General features: G+C 40.8%; 2 protein-coding genes across 2 annotated transcripts; both read right to left on the minus strand.

Moving 5' to 3' along the window:
- Positions 1-2,222: 2,222 nt before the first annotated feature.
- Positions 2,223-5,832, minus strand: LOC311506184 (immunoglobulin superfamily member 1-like; the record flags this gene model as incomplete). The annotated part of the gene is made up of 7 exons (XM_084570061.1): positions 2,223-2,590; positions 3,458-3,751; positions 3,899-4,192; positions 4,292-4,585; positions 4,699-4,992; positions 5,094-5,381; positions 5,511-5,832. The coding sequence occupies 7 exons, from the start codon at positions 5,830-5,832 to the stop codon at positions 2,259-2,261; spliced, it is 2,118 nt and encodes a 705-aa protein (XP_084426187.1). The 3' UTR covers positions 2,223-2,258.
- A 1,299-nt stretch (positions 5,833-7,131) lies between these two features.
- On the minus strand, positions 7,132-18,362 carry LOC311506186 (uncharacterized protein; the record flags this gene model as incomplete). Its single annotated transcript, XM_084570063.1, has 15 exons — positions 7,132-7,433; positions 7,535-7,822; positions 7,953-8,246; positions 8,348-8,635; positions 8,766-9,059; positions 9,161-9,448; positions 9,578-9,871; positions 9,973-10,260; positions 10,390-10,683; positions 10,785-11,072; positions 11,205-11,498; positions 11,626-11,916; positions 12,814-13,119; positions 13,726-14,040; positions 18,332-18,362. The coding sequence occupies 15 exons, from the start codon at positions 18,360-18,362 to the stop codon at positions 7,132-7,134; spliced, it is 4,155 nt and encodes a 1,384-aa protein (XP_084426189.1).
- Positions 18,363-18,730: the final 368 nt, after the last annotated feature.

Below are 18,730 nucleotides of genomic sequence, written 5' to 3' on the forward strand. Positions count from 1 at the left end.
AATTTCACTTCCCTATAGATAGTTTGTGTAGTTAATGTTAGATTACTGCTGGGGTCAGTTATCTGCCCTATTTTCTCTCTGAGGAACATGCCAAGGCCATTGTCCCTCTTTGGCATCTTCAATCTTACTCTCTGGCTGTCTACAAACACAGCTGTAGAGTTATATGATAACGCCCTCCGTCACTGGAGGACACTTTGTATTTCCTAGCTGGTGTTAATCCTTATCTTCATGTTTATGTACTATAGCCAATTGGATGTTAACACATCTCCCCTTTGCTGCCTCGACCCACCTTTCTAGTATAAGAATCTGAGCTTTACTGTTTGACCCTTAGAATTGAGGTGGACTCATGCACTTATGTTGTGATGACGAATCTCATGTTATGATGATGAATCTTCTGTTCTCCTCGTACGAGCCTAAATAAACTCCTTCAGCATAAGACGTACAGGACTCTGGTACTTCTTCTTCTTCATCGGCATCACCACAAATTCCTCCCTAACAGATAATTTCACTTGTATCAAGCTGTGCTGTCTTTAGTTTAGAACTAAATTTGTGAGCGGTACATGTAATTCGTTGATGACTTCTGCATTCTTAGAAATGAAGATCATCACTTACGTCAGATTATATGTCTATGGGTGCACAGGAAGTGTGGCGCGTTACTGTAGTGTGTTACCCACCCTGACTGTAGCATCAACTACAACTACACTACTATAAAAAATGTGCTTCAGGAACAACTTGCCAAGAGAATCCTTTAACTATGACAGTTATCAGAGAGCATGAAAAGGACAGATTCATGTGAGGGGTGACTCGTGTAACAATACTCGATAGAAAACTTAATATTTCCGAAACTCAAGGAGGTACAATAGGTTGAAGCAATATGAAAACAACTTTTTTGTTAAATTTTTTTACAAAGATATAGTATTATGTACTTAATATATGAGCTTTTAGTCTGCAGGCTGCAGCCAAGGAGCTATTTTAGTAGTTATTTTGATCCAATTAGTGACTTACTGGAATGTTGAGTGTGTCAAAAACAGCCAATTTACATCTTTTATAGGGTAATAAACTGGTTGTTACGTCTGAGAAGGTTCTAAGTCAGGTCAATGTATATCCATTGTGTGTGTGTGTATATATATATATATATATATATATATATACAGTTAGGGTTATTTAGGGTTTTTTAGTTTTTTCTTAGGGTATATATTTCACATAATCAAGCAGCGCGGCATGTTACACTACTACTCAAATACTGTTTATTCGTCCTATTTGTCATCTGATTATTTAGAAAGTTGCTGGGACACGAGAGAGGTGGAGAGCAGACAAAAGAGAGACGTGAAGAGATAAAGATAGAACACCGTACTGATGATGAAGCCCAGGCAGTTTAGAGTTTTGAGATGTTTTACACCTTATGTTACTAAACGTAGTTAATTCAGCATAATGTATTAATTGCGATGCATTGAATATATGACATTCTGATGGGGGGCTTAGTGTCCCTAAAAGGCTTTTTCCACACTTGGTGCTTGCTCCTGCGTCTTCTTGATGAGCATCTGTTTATGCTCCTCTTCCTCATGGTTGCAATTGTTCTTGCGAGTCACTGCAATGAAAACAACAAGATATCATGCCTCAGCGTGGAACTGTTTGCTTAAAGAAAAAAACATATTCAGTTCATGAAATGTAATCTCGGTCCTGATGAACACCGACTTTCAGTTTGGTCGTGGTTTCCAAGCTTGTGGAATCGTCGTCTTCTCTTGCAGACCAGACAGGCCACCAGCAGGAGCAGCAGGAGCAGCAACAGAGGTGCAGTGAGCGAGGAGACCAGCATCAACAAGAGAGGCACTAAGAGAGAAAAATTCTATTTTTATTTTTATTTCTATTTTTATTTTTATTTTATTCTATTTTAGGTATGTATGCGTGTAGTATATATATGTGTATATGTATATGGGTGTGTATATGTATGTATATATAGATACATAGATATATATATATCTTATATTTTTACATTTCATATTTGTACATTTTGTGTTTAAGTTGCTGCACCGTAGGTACTTTGAGGAAAGAAATTTCAATCCTGTTATGTGTTGCACATGTCAGAATTGACAATAAAGCTGACTTTGACTTTTGACTACTCTAATAAGTTTATCCTCAAGAAATGTCCGATTGTCTCTTGATTGGTTAGTTGGTTCTTGCATGTACCCTGAGATTTCTACTATGGGTAATTCAAGTCCAATAATAGTCTTTAGGGTAAGCTTTGTCTCAAGTTTAGTCTACTTACTTTTAATGGTGACCGTCACGATCGCTGTCATGTTCGAAGTGAATTTCCACGAGGACAGTGTGACTTCATAAACACAGCTGTAGTTGCCTTGGTGTTCATACTCAGCTACAGGGAAACTAAAGGAGGCTGAGTTGTTGACTGCTGGTTGGGTCTTTGTGACGTTGGAGCCAGAGAAGATGAGAGAGAAAACCCCTCCAGGATAGTGGGAGGAAATGGAGCAGGTCAAGACAAAGCTGTGACCCCTGGTGACCTCTGCACTCTCAGGACCCCAGACCGGCTCTTGGTTAGCAGATGTCAGGTAGATGCTGGGTTGCTGCAGTGGCACTGGGTAAAAGACGGACATACACTTTTTGTGTTCAGTCAGTTTTTTCTTTTTGTGTTCAGTCTCAGATTTTAAAACTCTGGAAAAGCTATGAGAAATTAGAGAATCCTCAGCATCAGCTTTTACATTTGTACCGACAATTTATCTTTAAATATCTTCACACCTGCCCTGTTCAGACCTTGGACTAATGCTCCTCCTTGGAAATCTGTTCACGAGTGACCAGCGTAAAGTATAGGTGTGAACACACCCAGGACAAGGTGTCTGGATGTTGTTAAACAATGATGCCGTCATGCTGAAATATGAAAAATCACGTTTGGATAAATTACATATTTCCTCAATCACCAGTGTCTTAATTTACCTTTATTACTGGTGATTGTGGTGCCTGTGGAGGCTTCCAGGATTTGAGTTATGATCAGAGTTTTGTGCAGGTTTAACTAGCAGAGGTCAGTACATATCAACTTAAAGTGTCTGCCCAAGTCATGACACACACATGAAAAATATCACTGTTAATGGTTCTGAACAGCAATAGAGATCCATTAGAGACAGCATCTGTTAAAATACTCTACTGTGCCCCAAAACTGACACTGGATGTGAAGAGTTGGCTAGAGACGGAGTAACATGTGGAGACACATATTGATGCCAAGTGAGAACACAACGCCATTAACTGGCCTCTTGCGATAGGATTTCCCCAGTTGGATGCTAATGGTCTGAACTAGGTCATTGTCTTATATTGCTTTTGTATTCATTTGTTCTTTTTTTATAGGTCACTCTGATAAATAATAATATGTTGGATTTTGTCAAGGGCAACCATCGCATCTATGATACTGAAAAGTAGTCTGAGAGTTCAAACAGTTTTCTTAATTCCTTACCAGTAACTGAGATAGTGACGGAGGAACTTAGAGGGGATGTGAAGTCTCGACTTGACACCCTTGTTTGATACAGACACTGATACATTCCCTCATTTTCAAAGTCCACTTCATGGATGTTGAAGGTAGCAGAGTTGGTACTTGATGTCTTGGTCATTCTGAAGGAACTTGAGGTCTTCTGCAGAGTGAATGTTCCTCCTAAATGTTGAGTTGAGACTGAACAAGTGATGCTCTTGTTTTGACCCCCGGTAATCTCATCAACAGGATTCATGGAGATACTTGGCTTTGGGAGGATCACTTAAAAAAATTAAACAAATTATTAGAGTAGCAACCTTTGAGCTGAGGTATGAATCTTCATTTATTTTTTTATTTTTTTTACCTCTGACGATGTCTCTGTCATTTATTACAAGCTGAGAAGAAAGGCAGCTGAATTTTCTTACTTACCAGTAACTGAGAGTCTGACAGAGTCACTTTTTGGGGAGCTGAAGTCTCGACTTGAAACCCTTGTCTGGTATTGACACTGGTACGATCCGTCATTATCAAAAGAAACATTGGGGATAGTGAAGGTAACAGAGTTGGTACTAGATGTCAGGTTCTTTCTGAATGAGCCTGTGGTCTCCTGCAATGTGAATGTTCCTGCTAAATGCTGGGTCAAAATTGAACAAGTGATGCTGACGTCCTGACCCCAAGTTACTTCACCAGCAGGTATTAAGGAGATACTTGGCTTTGGAAGGATCACTGAAAAACACAACACAGTGTCAGTGCAGTAGCCTTTAGGGAGATGTCCCAGTTATCTAATACGTTTAAAAAGAAATCCAGCTGTATTTTCTTACTTACCAGTAACTGAGAGTCTGACAGTGTCACTTTGTGGGGAGCTGAAGTCTCGACCTGAAACCATTGTCTGGTATTGACACTGGTACGATCCCTCATTATCAAAGTTGGCACTGGAAATACTGAAGGTAGCAGAGTTAGTACTTGATGTCTTGGTCTCTCTGAATGGGCCTGAGGTCTTTTGCAGGATGAATGTTCCTCCTAAATGCTGAGTTGAGACTGAACAAGTGATGTTGACGTCGTCACCCCAGGTAATTTCACTAGCAGGATCAATGGAGATACTTGGCTTTGGGAGGATCACTGAAAAAAAAACAAAAAACAAATAAATGAAAAGTGTATTCTTAATTTTAACCTTTAGCAATGTTTCAATAAGCACAACTTCAAAAGAAAGGAAGTTATATTTTCTTACGTACCAGTAACTGAGAGGCTGACAGAATCACTTTGTGGGGAGCTGAAGTCTCGACTTGAAACCCTTGTCTGGTATTGACACAGGTACAGCCCCTCATTATAAAAAGTGATATTAGGGATAGTGAAGGTAGTGGAGTTGGTACTAGATGTTTGGGTCTTTCTGAATGAGCCTGACGTCTTCTGCAGGATGAATGTTCCTCCTAAATGCTGAGTTGAGACTGAACATGTAATGTTGACGTCCTGACCCCAAGTAACTTCACCAACGGGATTCAAGGAGATTCTAGGCTTTGGGAGAATCACTGAAATATGACACAATATACACAACATGAAACACTAGTCTCTTTTTCATAAATGAAGAAAGTTAAGAAAAATAAAGACTGATGCAGTTATTTTTCCTTACCAGTAACTGAGAGTACAACAGAGTCACTTTGTGGGGTGCTGAAATGTCGACCTGAAACTCTTGTCTGATACTGACAGTGGTACGATCCCTCATTATCAAAAGCGATACTGGGTATCCTGAAGGTAGCAGAGTTAGCACTTGATGTCAGGGTCTTTCTGAGTGAACCTCTGGTCAGGATGAATGTTCCTACTAAATGCCGAGTTAAGACTGAACAAGTGATGCTGACATCTTGGCCCCAGGTAACCTCACCAACTGGATTCATGGAGATATTTGGCTTTGGAAGGATCACTGAAAAAATAACACAAGGTCAGGGCAGTATCCTTTGAGTAGACATTTAAACCTTCATTACAATTTTCGGTGATGTACCAGTTATTTAACACAAGTTAGAACAAAGGGCAGCTGTATTTTCTTACATACCCGTAACTGAGAGTCTGACAGAGTCACTAAGAGGAGAGTTGAAGTTTCGACTTGAAACCGTTGTCTGATACTGACACTGGTAAGATCCCTCGTTATCAAGGTTGACATTAGGGATACTGAAGGTAGCAGACTTGGTACTAGATGTTTGGGTCTTTCTGAATGAGCCTGAGGTCTTTTGCAGGACGAATGTTCCTCCTAAATGCTGAGTTGTGATTGAACAAGTAATGTTGACATCCTGACCCCAAGTAACTTCACCAACAGGATTCAAGGAGATTCCAGGCTTTGGGAGAATCACTGAAATATGACACAATATACACAACATAATGCTCTGGTCTGTTTTTCATAAATGTACCAAGTTAAGAACAATAAAGACTGATGCACTTATTTTTCCTTACCAGTAACTGAAAGTACAACAGAGTCACTTTGTGGAGAGCTGAAAAGTTGACCTGAAACTCTTGTCTGATATTGACAGTGGTACGATCCCTCATTATCAAAAGCGACACTGGGGATCAAGAAGGTAGCAGAGTTAGCACTTGATGTCAGGGTCTTTCTGAGTGAACCTCTGGTCAGGATGAACGTTCCTCCTAAATGCTGACTTGAAACTGAACAAGTGATGCTGACTTTTTGGCCCCAGGTAATCTCACCAACTGGAGTCATGGAGATACTTGGCTTTGGGAGGATCACTGAAAAAATAACACAAGATCAGTGCAGTATCCTTTGAGTAGACATTTAAACCTTCATTACAACTTGCAATGATGTATCAGTTATTTCATGGAAGTTACAGAAAAGGAAATCCAGCTGTATTTTCTTACATACCCGTAACTGAGAGTCTGACAGAGTCACTAAGTGGAGAGTTGAAGTTTCGAATTGAAACCCTTGTCTGATACTGACACTGGTACGATCCCTCATTATCAATATTGACATTGGAGATACTGAAGGTAGCAGACTTGGTACTAGATGTTTGGGTCTTTCTGAATGAGCCTGAGGTCTTTTGCAGGACGAATGTTCCTCCTAAATGCTGAGTTATGATTGAACAAGTAATGTTGACATCCTGACCCCAAGTAACTTCACCAACAGGATTCAAGGAGATTCCAGGCTTTGGGAGAATCACTGAAATATGACACAATATACACAACATAATGCTCTGGTCTGTTTTTCATAAATGTACCAAGTTAAGAACAATAAAGACTGATGCACTTATTTTTCCTTACCAGTAACGGAGAGTACAACAGAGTCACTTTGTGGGGTGCTGAAATGTCGACCTGAAACCCTTGTCTGATACTGACAGTGATACGATCCCTCATTATCAAAAGCGACACTTGGGATCCTGAAGGTAGTAGAGTTAGCACTTGATGTCAGGGTCTTCCTGAGTGAACCTCTGGTCAGGATGAATGTTCCTCCTAAATGCTGAGTTGAGACTGAACAAGTGATGCTGACATCTTGGCCCCAGGTAACCTCACCAACTGGATTCATGGAGATACTTGGCTTTGGGAGGATCACTGAAAAAAAAACACAAGGTCAGGGCAGATATCCTTTGAGTAGACATTTAAACCTTCATTACAACTTTCGGTGATGTACCAGTTATTTAACGCAAGTTAGAACAAAGAGCAGCTGTATTTTCTTACATACCCGTAACTGAGAGTCTGACAGAGTCACTAAGTGGAGAGTTGAAGTTTCGACTTGAAACCCTTGTCTGATACTGACACTGGTACGATCCCTCATTATCAATATTGACATTGGAGATACTGAAGGTAGCAGACTTGGTACTAGATGTTTGGGTCTTTCTGAATGAGCCTGAGGTCTTTTGCAGGACGAATGTTCCTCCTAAATGCTGAGTTATGATTGAACAAGTAATGTTGACATCCTGACCCCAAGTAACTTCACCAACAGGATTCAAGGAGATTCCAGGCTTTGGGAGAATCACTGAAATATGACACAATATACACAACATAATGCTCTGGTCTGTTTTTCATAAATGTACCAAGTTAAGAACAATAAAGACTGATGCACTTATTTTTCCTTACCAGTAACGGAGAGTACAACAGAGTCACTTTGTGGGGTGCTGAAATGTCGACCTGAAACCCTTGTCTGATACTGACAGTGATACGATCCCTCATTATCAAAAGCGACACTTGGGATCCTGAAGGTAGTAGAGTTAGCACTTGATGTCAGGGTCTTCCTGAGTGAACCTCTGGTCAGGATGAATGTTCCTCCTAAATGCTGAGTTGAGACTGAACAAGTGATGCTGACATCTTGGCCCCAGGTAACCTCACCAACTGGATTCATGGAGATACTTGGCTTTGGGAGGATCACTGAAAAAAAAACACAAGGTCAGGGCAGATATCCTTTGAGTAGACATTTAAACCTTCATTACAACTTTTGGTGATGTACCAGTTATTTAACGCAAGTTAGAACAAAGAGCAGCTGTATTTTCTTACATACCCGTAACTGAGAGTCTGACAGAGTCACTAAGTGGAGAGTTGAAGTTTCGACTTGAAACCCTTGTCTGATACTGACACTGGTACGATCCCTCATTATCAATATTGACATTAGAGATACTGAAGGTAGCAGACTTGGTACTAGATGTTTGGGTCTTTCTGAATGAGCCTGAGGTCTTTTGCAGGACGAATGTTCCTCCTAAATGCTGAGTTATGATTGAACAAGTAATGTTGACATCCTGACCCCAAGTAACTTCACCAACAGGATTCAAGGAGATTCCAGGCTTTGGGAGAATCACTGAAATATGACACAATATACACAACATAATGCTCTGGTCTGTTTTTCATAAATGTACCAAGTTAAGAACAATAAAGACTGATGCACTTATTTTTCCTTACCAGTAACGGAGAGTACAACAGAGTCACTTTGTGGGGTGCTGAAATGTCGACCTGAAACCCTTGTCTGATACTGACAGTGATACGATCCCTCATTATCAAAAGCGACACTTGGGATCCTGAAGGTAGTAGAGTTAGCACTTGATGTCAGGGTCTTCCTGAGTGAACCTCTGGTCAGGATGAATGTTCCTCCTAAATGCTGAGTTGAGACTGAACAAGTGATGCTGACATCTTGGCCCCAGGTAACCTCACCAACTGGATTCATGGAGATACTTGGCTTTGGGAGGATCACTGAAAAAAAAACACAAGGTCAGGGCAGATATCCTTTGAGTAGACATTTAAACCTTCATTACAACTTTCGGTGATGTACCAGTTATTTAACGCAAGTTAGAACAAAGAGCAGCTGTATTTTCTTACATACCCGTAACTGAGAGTCTGACAGAGTCACTAAGTGGAGAGTTGAAGTTTCGACTTGAAACCGTTGTCTGATACTGACACTGGTAAGATCCCTCGTTATCAAGGTTGACATTAGGGATACTGAAGATAGCAGAGTTGGTACTAGATGTTTGGGTCTTTCTGAATGAGCCTGAGGTCTTTTGCAGGACGAATGTTCCTCCTAAATGCTGAGTTGTGATTGAACAAGTAATGTTGACATCCTGACCAGAAGTAACTTCACCAACGGGATTCAAGGAGATTCCAGGCTTTCGGAGACTCACTGAAATAAGACACAATATACACAACATAATGCTCTGGTCTGGTTTTCATAAATGTACCAAGTTAAGAACAATGAAGCCTGATGCAGTTATTTTACCTTACCAGTAACTGCGAGTACAACAGAGTCACTTTGTGGAGAGCTGAAGAGTTGACCTGAAACTCTTGTCTGATACTGACAGTGGTACGAGCCCTCATTATAAAAAGCAACACTGGGGATCCTGAAGGTAGCAGAGTTACCACTTGATGTCAGGGTCTTTCTGACTGAACCTCTGGTCAGGATGAATGTTCCTCCTAAATGCTGAGTTGAGACTGAACAAGTGATGCTGACATCCTGGCCCCAGTTAATCTCACCGACTGGATTCATGGAGATACTTGGCTTTGGGAGGATCACTGAAAAAATAACTCAAGGTCAGGGCAGTATCCTTAGAATAGACATTTAAACCTTCATTACAACTTGTGGTGATGTACCAGTTATTTAACACAAGTTACAAGAAAGGGCAGCTGTATTTTCTTACATACCCGTAACTGAGAGTCTGACAGACTCGCTAAGTGGAGAGTTGAAGTTTCTAGTTGAAACCCTTGTCTGATACTGACACTGGTATGTTCCCTCATTATCAACGTTGACATTGGGGATACTGAAGGTAGCAGACTTGGTATTAGATGTTTGGGTCTTTCTGAATGAGCCTGAAGTCTTTTGCAGGACGAATGTTCCTCCTAAATGCTGAGTTGTGATTGAACATGTAATGTTTACGTCCTGACCCCAAGAAACTTCACCAACGGGATTTAAGGAGATTCCAGGTTTTGGGAGAATCACTGAAATATGACACAATATATACAACATTACGCTCTTGTCTCTTTTTCATAAATGTACAAAGTTAAGAACAATAAAGACTGATGCAGTTATTTTTCCTTACCAGTAACTGAGAGTACAACAGAGTCACTCTGTGGAGAGCTGAAAAGTTGACCTGAAACCCTTGTCTGATACTGACAGTGGTACGATCCCTCATTATAAAAAGCGACACTGGGGATCCTGAAGGTAGCAGAGTTAGCACTTGATGTCAGGGTCTTTCTGAGTGAACCTCTGGTCAGGATGAATGTTCCTCCTAAATGCTGAGTTGAGACTGAACAAGAGATGCTGGCATCCTGGCCCCAGGTAATCTCACCAACTGGGTTCATGGAAATACTTGGCTTTGGAAGGATTGCTGAAAAAATAACACAAGGTCAGTGCAGTATCCTTTGAGTAGACATTTAAACATTAATTACAACTTGCAATGATGTACTAGTTATTTTACGCAAATTACAAGAAAGGACAGCTGTATTTTCTTACATACCCGTAACTGAGACTCTGACAGACTCGCTAAGTGGAGAGTTGAAGTTTCGACTTGAAACCGTTGTCTGATACTGACACTGGTACGATCCCTCGTTATCAATATTGACATTGGGGATACTGAAGGTTGCAGAGTTGGTACTAGATGTTTGGGTCTTTCTGAATGAGCCTGAGGTCTTCTGCAGGATGAATGTTCCTCCTAAATGCTGAGTTGAGACTGAACAAGTCATGCTGATGTCCTGACCCCAGGTAACTTTACCAACGGGATTCAAGGAGATTCCAGGCTTTGGGATAATCACTGAAATATGACACAATATACACAACACAAGGCTCTTTTCTCTTTTTCATGAATGTAAAAAGTTTAGAACAATAAAGACTGATTCAGTTATTTTTCCTTACCAGTAACTGAGAGTAAAACAGAGTCACTTCGTGGGGTCCTGAAATATCGACCTGAAACTCTTGTCTGATACTGACAGTGGTACGATCCCTCATTATCAAAGGCGACACCGGGGATCCTGAAGGTAGCAGAGTTAGCACTTGATGTCAGGGTCTTTCTGAGTGAACCTCTGGTCAGGATGAATGTTCCTACTAAATGCTGAGTTGAGACTGAACAAGTGATGCTGACATCTTGGCCCAAGGTAACCTCCCCAACTGGATTCATGGAGATCCTTGGCTTTGGGAGGATTGCTGAAAAAAATAACACAGGGTCAGGGCAGTGTCCATTGAGCAAAATCCTTTAAACCTTCATTACAACTTGTGGTGATGTACCAGTTATTTAACGCAAGTTAGAAGAAAGGGCAGCTGTATTTTTTCACATACCCGAAACTGAGAGTCTGATGGAGTAACTAAGTGGAGAGTTGAAGTTTCGACTTGAAACCCTTGTCTGATACTGACACTGGTATGATCCCTCATTATTAAGGTTGACATTGGAGATCCTGAAGGTAGCAGAGTTGGTAGTAGATGTCTGGGTCTTTCTGAATGAGCCTGAGGTCTTCTGCAGGATGAATGTTCCTCCTAAATGCTGAGTTGTGATTGAACAAGTGATGCTGATGTCCTGACCCCAGGTAACTGCACCAACAGGATTCATTGAGATTCTGGGCTTTGGGAGAATGACTGAAAAGTAATAAAATTGGAGACATAGTCTTATATGCTGATGCCTCTATATACCCTCTTGTCATTTTACATGATTTTGATCAGTTTCTCAAGTAAATTGAAATAAATAAAAACACAATGATTTTACCAGTTACAGAGAGCCTGACAGAGTCACTTAGGAGGGTGCTGAAGACTTGACTTGAAACGCTTATTTGAAATTGACACTGGTAGAATCCCTCATTATCTGAGGTCACTCGAGGGATATTCAAGGTAGTAGAGTTGGTGCTGGATGTAAGAGTTTGACTGAATGAGCCTGACGTCTTCTTGAAGATGACCGTTCCACCTGATTGCCCTTCTGAGATAGAGCAAGTGATGGTGACATTCTGACCCCAGGTAATCTCACCAAAGGGATTCATGGAGATGCTGGGCTTCAGAAGGTCTATGGAAAAGCAGGCCAGGGTTAGAATTTGAGTTACATTACCTTTGTTTTCTGTATGGATATAACCATGAGCAATCATGACAGATAATATGAAAATAGTACATTACATCTATCAAGTTGATTATCTTCTTTTCAAGTGGGCGTTTTGCGTTCCATGAAGTTATTGCCTTCTGACATTTTACTGACATATTTAAACAGTGTACAGTGTTACAGGCACAGCCTGATACAGCTGGGGGCCTTAGATGTAACCTATGTTTATGTGTAACAAGTGAATTGTGGGAAAAAGGAAGTGCCGAAAAACGGTGTGTGCAAAAGGTTGACATTACAACTCCGCAGGTGAAGCCAGGCAGCTAAAAATAGTGTCTAGATAGGCTCAGGGCTACAGCACCATAAGTTGTTAAGGCCGCTGTTCCTGTCAACCGAATAAAGTTCATTTGTGACCGGCATTCCACTTAAGTCCTCCTTCTTCTCAAGAGGTGCCCAGACGTTACCAGCTAACCTACGAGCCGCAAGTGGAAAAATAAATAGAGGCCGGTGCGCTCCCAACTAGTTTCGGAGCCGAATAGACTGGTTCAGGGAACAACAGTATATAATAGATTAGCATTTAGTAAACTGAAATTATACATAAATGTAGTTCCTGGAATGAATCCCTCTTGTTTATAGGTCAAAATACAATGTACATTCTTGGAAGATGTACAGCATGTCAAGCGAAGGCTGAAGGATTGGTTTATCGCACCCCTGACAAATACATTGGTGACCATAGAAGTTCCTTGTGAGGCCTCTGAGTCATTTACATTTCATTGTCCCAAAACTGTTGTCAAAAATGTCCTAGTTGCCAATCCAACATTCCCACTTCCACTATCTCAGTCTTGTTGAATTGACAAAATGTCTCCTCACCTGAACAGACGACACCAGCATCCTCACCGTGTCCACAGTTGTTTCTCCCAAATCCTCTGTGCTGACACTGAGTCACATAACTTTCATTTCCTGAACAGTTCACATCATCAAGCAAGATTGGTCCAGTTCCTTGACCAAAGTGAGCAGAGCGTGTGGCCCTCACTGCTGTCCCACAGCCCAACTGTCTGCAGACCACCTTTGCATCATTTAAGTCCCAGTTGTCATCACAGACTGTTCCCCAGGAGCCACTGTGGTAGATTTCAACTCTTCCAGAGCACTGAGCTCCAACTAATCTGATTTGGCCAGCTATGAGGCAAATAAGACATAATTTGCAACATTTATTGCATGACATACACCAAAAAGGCAATAAATGTGCATAAAAATAATCTTATTACCTGAACAGATGACACCAGCATCCTCACCGTGTCTGCAGTTGTGTTTCCCGAATCCTTTGTGCTGGCATTCAGTTATAGAACTCTCACTTCCTGAACAGTCCACATAGTCAAGCCATATTTTTCCAGTTCCTTGACCAAAGTGAGCAGAACCGGGAGCATCCAGTGCCGTCCCACAGTCCAACTGTCTGCAGACCACTTTAGCATCATTTAAATCCCAGGCATCATCACAGACCGTTCCCCATACATTGTTGTGTTTGATTTCAGTTCTTCCAGCACACCGAGTTGGCCCAACTAATCTGACCTGACCACCTATCAGCAGGTAGGACATATAATAATATATTTAATTACAAAGAACATAGATGGAAAACTACAGAAATTATATGAAGCACTCTTGAGAATAAAGCATCACTTGCTCTGGTTTCATACACCATTCAGCCACAGATCCTTAATGTATCAATAATAATCAATATGACCCAAATATCACATAAATCAGTGAAAGAACAAAATTACTTCTCACCTGCACAAACAACTCCAGCATCCTCACCATGTCCACAGTTGTGTGATCCAAACTCTGGATGCTGACACTGACTTAGAAATTGTTCACTTCCCGAACAAGCCACTTCATCAATCCAGATATTTCCAGTTCCTTGACCAAAGTGGGCTGAAGGTGGGGCCTGGAGGGCCTTCCCACAGCCCAACTGTCTGCAGACCACCTGAGCATCATTTAAGTCCCAGTTGTCATCACAGACTGTTCCCCAGGAGCCACTGTGGTAGATTTCAACTCTGCCAGAGCACAGAGTCGACCCAGATCCAACCAGTCTGATCTGAAGTTCTAAGACACGTGAGACAAAGCAATAGATATGTAAATATTTCACACAGGACAACTACAGGAAGTGTAAACATCACACAGGAGGATGGACAAACCTGCAGCAAGTGAAGATGCAGTGAAAAGAAGAGAGGCTGTAGTGGAAGAAAAAAAGACAGATTTAATTGTTGAAGTGTGTTGAAATAGATTAGAAACAATTGGATCTGGGCTCCAGGGGTGGACCACTGGGACATCGAATATAAATACTAATTGGTATTTGTCCCTGTATGCCTGTTGAATGCCCAGCATTCCCCCGGTATTATTCAAAAGTCTGAAATCACTTGTGAAGATATTTCTATTTTGGTATTCTTGGGCTAGGTATCCTACTGCAATACAAATCTTTCTCCAGAAAGGTGCAAACCCATGGCATGTCTCTGAAGAATGGAATGGAGAACCACATCTCATCAATCAGGGTGGAGTTATATAAAATATCAAACAATCCTAGGCTTGAATATTCTTATCACCGCCATGTCTAATTGCGGGTTTTTTGGGGTGGTGAGAAGCTTTTTGGTCTTGTGGTTTTGAGATATAACTCCTCCTTGTCAAGTTTCTTTTGATGGCACTTTTGTGACTGCAATCTTGCATTCTTTATGCAATTTCTGTACGTGTAAAGAAATTTTCATAGTGTCAACATTTTTTTTCCTTTGTCTAATTGTACTACGGATCCAGTTTCCCCAAAGTGTTTTAGAGTGCATTGCTGCCTTTGAATCCTTCAGCTTTGCTGTGATTAGATGGGGAAGAGACGCTCAGTTCTCAAAAAGTTAAGTGCCAATGTCAGCACTTTCTTTTGCAGAATTCCACTTGCTGAAGCAACAAAATGCAACAAGTTGACAAGTTTCACTTTCACCTGATCCTACTTGGTAAGTAATGTTTGATTGGAAACTTGAGATTTAACCTCTGACAACTAGTTCTAATCCATCTGAGCGTCATCTGAACGCTGCTTCAGCAGACACAAACAATTCTGATGTTTTTTTTTTTGAGGTTAGCAGCCAACGCAAAATTGTTTCATTTTGATTGCAGACCAGGTGTGAAGAATGTTAAATATCGGTTCACATGTGTTTTTAAATGTTTCTAAGTCCTCAAAATTCACGGTCATTTTCAAGTTTCCATGAAATTATAACAGATGTTTGACGTGGGACCAGACTTTTGAATGCCGCTTTATTTAAGCGTGTTTTCTGCTCTGTTTTGCAAACGTTCAGATACTGTTACAAACCATATGTCAAAATTAGTATTAAAGCATGACATTAAAAATGCTTAATTAATGTAAAATTACCTTGGAAAAACATTCACAACACTGGAATTGCCTGTAACTTCCTAATCCTGACCGCACTTTGTGAAAAGATATGTACACTCTGTGAAACATCTGCATTTTTGACACTTGTAGACACTCAGACAACATACAGTGTTTTTAACTCACCGAAAACCAGTTTTGGCAGATGATTCAACATCCTGGTGAACGCAAGGACTCAGAAGAGATGCTTCTCTGCTCAGGTCCACAGTGACAGGATCTCTCAAGTGCACGGACGACTGCAGACGCATGTGCAGTAAAAAAAATGAAGCAATTTCACAACCCAACCTCTGTATTTATACAGCAGATATGAACTCCAGACCGAGGGAAGGGAGGGTTTCCCAAATCAAAAAAGGTCATAGTTAGTTTCAGCAGGTCACAAACGCATATCCTTTGAAATGTCACTACTGTGTGCCAGATCTTGTCGAAGCAAAAATCTTGCAGACAAAAATCAGAATGGTGTTTAACCACATTTTATAGTCATTATCCCCACATTAGAGAGAATCACCTCCATAATGTGTCACAGAGAATTTCCCTGGACATTACTAAATCCAGTGAACAGTGATCTTGGATATAAGGACAGTGCACAAGGGATAGTTAATCTGAGAACATGTACACACAATGATAAAGTGTTGTAGTGCACGTCGTAAAGAGTTCCTAAACTCCAAGAACACGTCAAACAGTTTGAAAAAAAAAAAAAAAGGGAATTAATTCATGACCCCTGACACACTTGCGCTTAGTTATGCAACTGTATTGATTACAGGACTACATGATTGAGAATTAAATCATGAATGTCATGAAAACACCAGTGACTGTGTGTAACCTAAAAATGCAGATCAATCATTGACTAAAAACTGCTGCATTTGTGTGAAATGTGAAATTACAGTCAAGCTTAATCCTCAGCCTACCCTCTAGGTCAGGGGTGCAGTAGAAAGCAATGAATCAGCACAGCATCACATAATTTTAATATCACGCAATATCCCTCATGGTTCTGTCCACATCCCTTTTTGCTGAGTATGACCTGTTTTTGCTGCGCCATTCTCTTTGTCACTTCCACTTTCCCACACTGTCGAGAAGCCCTTAAAGTAAACTCTTACAGAAATGGTGCGTTCAGGGTACAGCGGCTTCGAACGGGCATTGACCGTATATGCAACACAAGAGACTTGACTCATACGCAGATGACATTCTTCCGTTTGCAGATATCTCAGTCAGTCATATTTTAGACCACTCAGCAGTTAGGATAAAGCATCATTACAACACTGGATTCAAACGATATGACTTCTTTAACTGAACCTTTATTAGAAAAGCTCATCCAACAAATAAGCTTACTGTCAATTGCATGGACACCCAGGACAAGAAATGTAAATCGTACAATATAAAAAGACAAAGAGAAAAAGGATAAGGATAAAACTGAAAAGGAGTAAACAGGCATAGCAATAACAACTTGAAGAAAAAATACAATCTCACACAAAAATATAAAACTAGCGTTCATTTAAATCTAAATCCCATATAATAACATTATTGCATATACTTTCTCAGATATGGTTTTAAATGCACACTCCCTTGAGACTTTCCATTATTCTCACTAAAGCAAGATCCTTAAAATCTGCAATAACACAGTCCAACTCTCACTGGGGTTAATTGGGAGAGAGATTTTTACACTATAAAACATGAAAAACTATATGTAAAAAAGAAGAGAATGGAAAAGTGTGCACTATCATCTGCATAGAAACACAACTCAATGTGATTGGAGAAAATTCCAAATAAGAGCTGACCAATTTAGATTAGATCAGATTGGATTAGATTAGGTAGATATTTGGCGTCCATATCTTTATCGCGCAGAAACAGATATAAAAGACATAAAGGATATTTAAGTTATATAATAATATGAATATATAATGCTGTGTAAAAAATATACAGCAGTGGCAGCAATAACCACAGTCCAGCTGTTTCCTCACAGGGAGGCGTTGTATAGTCTTATGGCCAGAGGGACATTCATCACTTTGCATTCGGTTATTTCCCATTGACCGCCCTTTGACAAGTTCAAGACCAGTGAGTTTATGAACATGCAGTCAATAGTTTGGTTGCATCTTATCAATTTAGACCACTGACGTCACTGGCGAGTGGAAAGCTAAAAATTTTGATAAATGTCTTCCTCCTCTTCATAACTATCCTGATCATCGTCATGCAACGCTTGGCCAAAATTCATATAGGTGCTATCCTCTTCCTCCATTTCGTCATCTACAGCAGCATAAATGTCCTCATCCCGCTCGTGGGCAACATAACAATTTTCCCCTTCGTCATCGGTTTCCGTATCCTCGCTGTCGCTATCTTCTTCACTCTTCTCATGACCGTAATCGTCATCATACACGTTTCCTTCTACACTGTGTGCTTGCTCATGTCTCTCACTGGTGCACATCGCTTCATCCTCCTCCTCCTCCTCTTCCTCCTCCTCATCCTCCTCCTCCTCAACGTTATTGATGAAGTAAATGTTCCTGCGAGTCACTGCAATGAAAGCATCAGAAATGCCATGTCTGCATGTTAAAAGAAGTTTATCACTTTGTGTAATGTAATGTTGGCCGTGATGAGCACTAACTTTCAGTTTGGTTGAGGTTTTCTAGCTTCGGGGCTTGTCGTCTTCTCTTGAGGACCAGACAGGCCACCATGAGGAGCGGCAGGAGCAGCAAAGGAGGTGCAGCGAGTGAGGATACCAGCATCAACAACTGCACTAAGAGAAAAATTGTCCGATTGTCTCCAAGTGTGTAAAAGTTCAAAAATGTAACTTTCTTCTGACCAAATTAGGCGAGACAGAGTAGAAAAATTACATTTATTCACAACTCACTCATACTTTCCAATAACTTTGTGCTTTTGATTCAGTATTTCACCAAACCAGTTAGTTTTGTCTTGCACGTACCCAGAGATCTCTACTATGGCATTTTTTAAGCTTTGTCTTAAGTGTAGTCTTCTTACCTTTAATGGTGACATTCACCATCGCTGTCATGTTCGAAGTGAATTTCCTTGAAGACAGTGTGACTTCATAAACACAGCTGTAGTTGCCTTGGTGTTCATACTCAGCTACAGGGAAACTAAAGGAAGCTGAGTTGTTGACTGCTGGCTGGGTCTTTGTGACGTTGGAGCCGGAGAGGACGAGAGAGAAAACCCCTCCAGGATAGTGGGAGGAAATGGAGCAGGTAAAGACAAAGCTGTGACCCCTGGTGACCTCTGCACTCTTGGGACCCAGTACCGGCTCTTGATTGGCAGACGTCAGGTAGATGCTGGGTTGTTGGAGTGGCACTAGGAAGAAGGAAAAATGTGATAAAGACAATGGATGACATTAAGATGGATCAGCTGGTTTGGAGGCAAATAAAC

Source organism: Chelon labrosus, assembly GCF_963514085.1.
Source record: "Chelon labrosus genome assembly, chromosome: 21".
In the NCBI taxonomy this organism is placed as follows: Eukaryota; Metazoa; Chordata; class Actinopteri; order Mugiliformes; family Mugilidae; genus Chelon; species Chelon labrosus.